At 53.2% G+C, this 5,591-nt stretch overlaps 2 protein-coding genes across 2 annotated transcripts in view; both read left to right on the top strand.

The window, feature by feature from the left end:
* Positions 1–1,471, top strand: part of ADAM33 (ADAM metallopeptidase domain 33) — a 20,231-nt gene extending 18,760 nt beyond the window's left edge. The window contains exons 21-23 of the mRNA XM_027766469.1: positions 320–411; positions 602–674; positions 962–1,471. Coding sequence (XP_027622270.1) covers positions 320–411; positions 602–639 — 130 coding nt within the window. The 3' untranslated portion in view covers positions 640–674; positions 962–1,471. The remainder of the gene's footprint in view (positions 1–319; positions 412–601; positions 675–961) is intronic.
* Positions 1,472–4,241: 2,770 nt separating this feature from the next.
* The window catches only part of GFRA4 (GDNF family receptor alpha 4), a 4,100-nt gene continuing 2,750 nt past the window's right edge, over positions 4,242–5,591 (top strand). The window contains 1 exon segment of the mRNA XM_006163995.2: positions 4,242–4,329. Coding sequence (XP_006164057.2) covers positions 4,242–4,329 — 88 coding nt within the window.

Raw genomic sequence — 5,591 nt, 5'->3', positions numbered from 1 at the left:
AGGGGGAGACCGTCAGCCTTCTCTGGGACTGAGCAGTGCCAGCATCTGGAGAGAGCCCAGTGGCGGGGTGGCACCAGAGCTAGGGAGAAATGTCAGAGCTAAGAGGAGGTGGCAGTGTCCTGGGAGGGTATGAGTCAGTGGAGCCTGGACCCCAAGGGCTCCTCCCAGGAGAGAGCCTGAGAGAATGGCTTGGAGCAAAAGGGCAGGAACCTAGTCACTGCAGAACCCGTGCTGGGTGCCCTGCTGTGCGAGAAGCAGTCCCGGGGTGCCCCACCCAGGGCCACTGCTCCAGCTTTCTAACCCCTCATTCTGTGTTCAGACCCAAAGATGGCCCACACAGGGGCCACACAGGAGCCAGCATCCACTGCATGGAGCTGGGCTCCACAGCCACTGGAGTGCCCCAGCTGCTGGGTGAGTGAGGCACGGGAGTGGAGGGAGGTGGGGAGGGGTGGGAAGTGGGGGCTCTTGCTTTCCACTTCCTTCCAGGTGGGTCTCCCTCCTCCCCACACAGCACCCAGCCACCCTGAGCCCCTACCCTGGTCGGCCTCAGCAACTCCTGCCAGTTATGGTGACAGCACCTACCATTCACCATTGCTCCCAGACCCTGAGAACTCTGCCAGAGCCCAAGAGCCGCCCTGAGAAGCCTGTGCCCGTAGCCCTGCCTGGCCCCCAGGGTAGGTGGGGACTCCGATGCAGAACCCTTCCCTCTTTCACTCAGACACCCAACTCTTCTGCACAGCGAGGCTCCTGCCCCATCCCCTGAGGTTCCTGGGCTATCCTGGAATGAAGCCTGACCTCTTGGGGAAGCTGCTACCAAGATGCTGGAGGCCCTGGAGTGGGGGAGATGGGGCTCTTCCTGGGTCATTGGTCCCCACCGAGGGAGGACAGGGGCTCCCTACCATATGACTTTCGGCCAGGAACCCCTCCTCAGGGGATGACCCCTCTTCTACCTCATCTTCAGCTGGTCAAGTCCAGAAGCCAAGATCCTGTTTCTGGTGAGAGGTGGCTTCTTAGTAAGACAGGTGGCCACTGATGGCCACTCCGGGAACTTGGACCCTACGGCAGAGCAGTGAGTCAGCTGACCTCCTGCACCGGCATGCAGCCTGGCAGCATCTTCCCCCAGTGAAGCTCCAACCCATCCACTCCAGGTCACCAGGGCCTTATCAGAAATCGGTGTCCCTGCACCTGAAGGCTGGGAGGTCCTGCCAGGGGACATCCTCTGGCTCAATAGCCCACCAGTCCAAGGAGTGGAGGTCACATAGTCCCTGACCTCCCTCAGTAGAGGACACTGGGTCATGCTGGGTACCAGAGAGGCCTGTATCTTGGGGGGTCTGAGTGTGCCCCCTGTACACACTTTCCAGAGACCCACTTCTGGGAAGGCAGTGACTTCTGAGTCAAAGACTGGAATTCTTGCAACCTATGAAAGTTGTCAGACCAAAATGGAGTCATTTCTGCCACTAATAAAAAAAAAAAAAAAAAAAAAAGAAAAGAAAAGAAAAGAAAAGAAAAGAAAAGAAAAGAAAAGAAAAGAAAAGAAAAGAAAAGAAAAGAAAAGAAAAGAAAAGAAAAGAAAAGAAAAAAAGCCAGGGGGATTTAAAGGAGCACCCTCAGGCACACACGCCTGTAGAACTTTCCGAAGACTCCGAACTGCCCTTCCACATAAGCTTGTGACACACGCTTTCGCCACACACTTTCCAAACCGCAGTTTGCTTCCCAAGCCACAGGGCAGCTAGTGGTTACACAAGCACACTTTCCTGGCCCACGTCTTCACTAATGAGCTGGTTCCAGCTCCCGGGACAGCCGCCATAACCCCAGTCTCCTTGTTTCAGAACAAACTACCTATACTTCTCTTCTGCCTTTAAAGCCCACCTTTGCCACTACTGCCTTGGAAATACCTTTGGCCCCCATAGCCGGTGTGTTCCCAGCCCCTGCACACTGCCAAATAAATTCAAGATCTTTGGAGAATCTCTGTCTGGTTGTTCCCTAGGCTGACAGGTTCCACATTGCATACTGAGCGCGTGCTGCCCTGAAGCCTGGCCCCTCTAAGCAAGCAAACAAACCAATCTTTGGGATCTTCTTTCCCATTTCTGTCTGCCCTGTCTTGTTCCCTAGAGGCTTCCTTAGCCCCCACCCCCATTCCTAGTCCTTTGCCTGAGGCTTTACAGTTTATTTTTATTCTTTATTTCTTCCATGAACAAGAGAGACAGAGAAAGAGACAGCATCTGCAGCAGAGGTCAGTTACTGTGACCCACCCTCAGCCTTCACCTAGCCCCATCATGGGCACGCACGTGCCCAGTGTACTTAGTGAGGTCTCCGGAAATGACCCTGAACCCTCCCACGTGGTCGGTGTCACAGGGCATTGTGTTTTACTGCTACACCATCATCCAACCCCCTTAGTTAAAAAACAAAAGCAACGATATTTTGCATTCATTTTGATCTTTTAAAATGTCATCTAAATTTAAGATACCATTTACCTCGATTACTTTTTTTGCGTCCCCTTTTGTTTTGCATCTAAAGCAAATGAACAAGCACAAGTTTGCTTGCTGGAAAAAGACACACAGAGGGACCAGCAGTTAGTGTAATGGCTATGTCACTGGACTCCCATGTAGTCGACTGCAGTTTGAGACCTGAACCCAGTGGTGTAAACTAACTCCGGGCACGTGTGTGCCCAAGATTCCGAGAGAATGGAGAAGGGATTGCGGTGTGGCCATCCCCCCTGGGGGGTGATTTCTCACTTTCTGTCTCTCTGTCTCTGTCTTTCTGGCAAGCGCATGGGCCCTATAGCAAAAACCTCTCCAAAAAAGGAAAGAAAAGAGAAGAAAAGTAAAAGACACACAGCCCAGGTATCCTCCTCATCCAGGTTTGTTCACATGGCACCCTGGCCGGGGGGGAGGGGACAGTTATAAGACTAGAATAAACAAGTGAGGCACTTGCTTTAGATGCAAAATTTAAAGACACACACACAAAATGTAATAAGATAAATAATATCCTTTTTTTTTTTTAAAGAGAGATTTTTGCTACAGGGTGTTTACTTGCCAGAGAGAGAGAGAGAAGGTGAGGAATCACCACCTAGGGGGAATGACTATACCTCAATCCCGTCTCCTCCTTTCTCCTCCCAGAATTTTTGGGACACCACATATGCACACACACCCGGACTGAGTTTCAAGCCACTGGGTCCGGGACTCAAACTGTGGTTGGCCATGTGGGAGTTCAGCGACATAACCGCTATACCATCTGCTGGCCCTGATAATATCTAAACACTCTTCTGTCTCTAGCAAGTGCACACATCCTCTGGTAATTGTTATTTTAAAAAATTATTATTATTGGGACCAGCAGTTTTCATAGTGGCTATGTTGCTGGTCTCTTATGTAGTCGACCGCGGTTTGAATCCTGGACGGGGTGGCTTAAACTCACAGCGGGTGCATGTATGTGCGTGCCCAAGATCCCAAAAGGAGAATGGAGGATAAAGGATTGCAGCGTGGCCATCACCCCCGGGGCGGGGGGGATGATTTCTCGCTTTCTGTCTCCCTCTTTCTGGCGAGCGTTGGTGAGCACATGTGCCCTACAGGGAAAAAAAAAAAAAAAAATAACCAAACTTCTCCAAAAAAAAAAAAAAGAGGACATTAGTGGGAAAAACTGGGGAAATATCATATGGTCTAAGTTTAGCTGATAGTACTGTACCAATGTTAATCTCCTAATTACTATTGCATTGTAATTATGTAACATGTCAGCATCATAGGAAGCTCCACAAAGGGTGTAAGGGGAATGCTAACATTTTTGCAACTTTTCTACAGGTCTAAAATTAACAATAAAAAGTTAAAAATAAAATTATAGCAAGGAAAATAACGTGGTTTCACTAACTCGAACTGCAGTTAGCCATGTAAGAGTCCAGCACCTCAACCACCATGCTACCTGCTGGCCCCCCACTTTTTGTTCCAAGATTCAACCCAGGATCCCACGTTGCATTAGTTGTCTTGTCTCCTAGTTTACACGAGGGGGGGACAAGGCCTCCTTGCATTGTTCTGTGGGTGTTGCCAGGTGTGCATGGAGAGGTCTAGGGCATTGGGGTCCATCTAAATCACTGAATTCCAGGTGCTCGGTTCAGTGACTTCTGGAGTGACCTGAAGGCGTAGCCTGGACCTGGGGCGGGGAGTCACTCCTGCTGCAAAGGATCCTCCCCCAGGAGTGTCATTCTGCTTGGACACCTGCTCAGGAGGTGCCGGGAAGGGGTACCTGTCCGAATGGGACTCTGCCTGGGGATGTCCTCCTCTGTCCACCTGGGCTTGGCCTGCTGCTTGGGGCCCATGCTGCTGCTGCTGCTGCTACTGGGTAAGTGCCCCCTCTCCTCCCCTGGCCCCTGAGCCCTAGTCTCTGTCCCTGCTCCTTGGGAAAAGGTAGGAGCATAAGACAGCTATTCCAGGAAAGGCTGGAACACAGGGAAGGCTGCCAGTGAGAGACCTGTGTGTGGGGTATGGGGACCCCGGCATCCTGCCCCACTGTGCACCCCACCTTTGGCCCAGCTGAGCCACCCCCCTCGTGACTGGCCTTGGTAATTCTGCCCCAGAAGTTTGCTTTTCCCTCTACTTATTCTTCTCTCCCAACTTTCTCACCCCTCCCTCAGCGGGGATGCGCGGTTTCGAAGGAGCAGGCAGGCAAGGGTGCTGCTGGCAAGGAAGAGAGGTGAGCAAGAGCAGGCGGGTCCAAGGCTGTGGGCAGAGCAGCTGCTGGAAGGCTGAGGACTAGGAGCTACCTGGCAAGGCTGGGAGAAAAGGGCAAGTACCTGCTCTGTGCCGCCTGGAGGGCTCACCTCTCCAGATGCCCCCTCCACCCTCAGGACCCTGACAAGCTCTGGGCGTTCGACCCTCCTTCTGCAGAGCGGAGGAGCCACAGCAGCGCTAATCGTGAACCCCTCCTTGAAAGTAGGAGGTGGCCAGTGACAGAGAGGGTCCTGCGGGAGACCTGTCAACCCCAACCCCCTCCCACAAACACACAGCGAAGCAGGGGAGGGGCCAGGCTGGGCACGTTCACTCGGAATGGACTGCGGCAAAGGCATCCAGTCTGAGTGAGATGCACCCGGGGTCTGGGAGCACTAGGGGGTGGAGGGTCGGGTGGTTAGCCTGGTTTGGTGATCTGGATCCCAGGAAGGAGATGCCAATCCCGTGTTCCAGACACCCTGGCTTGGCTGGATTTCGAGCTGGCTCAGCACATCTGGCCAGGGTCACCTTCTGCGCACCCCACTGCTGTGTGTGACTCTGAGGTGCCAGACACTCTCTGTCCTGAGGGGACAGCACCTGGAGAGCCTTCACTAAAACCACTGGTGGACCCTTGGGCCCCAAGCCTCAGGACAAAGCCCTGGGCTGTCGCACAGACCTCTTCTAACTGGCTGACCCTGGCTGGTGGTGGGTGCAGGAGCCAAGGAAGCCAAAGTACAACGGGGACAGATGTTAGGCCCTTGAGAGCGACAGTGAGTGCGAACACATGCACAGGAAGGGTTGGGAGGGCAGACCCACCACAGGGGAAGGAGGTACAGGAGGTCCTGAAGGAGAACCAGAGCTTACAGATCCTCCCAAGGGTCTCTAGGGGGAGCGGCC

Source organism: Tupaia chinensis, unplaced genomic scaffold (genome assembly GCF_000334495.1).
Source record: "Tupaia chinensis unplaced genomic scaffold, TupChi_1.0 Scaffold143574_1, whole genome shotgun sequence".
Taxonomy (NCBI): Eukaryota; Metazoa; Chordata; class Mammalia; order Scandentia; family Tupaiidae; genus Tupaia; species Tupaia belangeri.
This window is presented reverse-complemented; position numbering and strand designations above follow the sequence as displayed.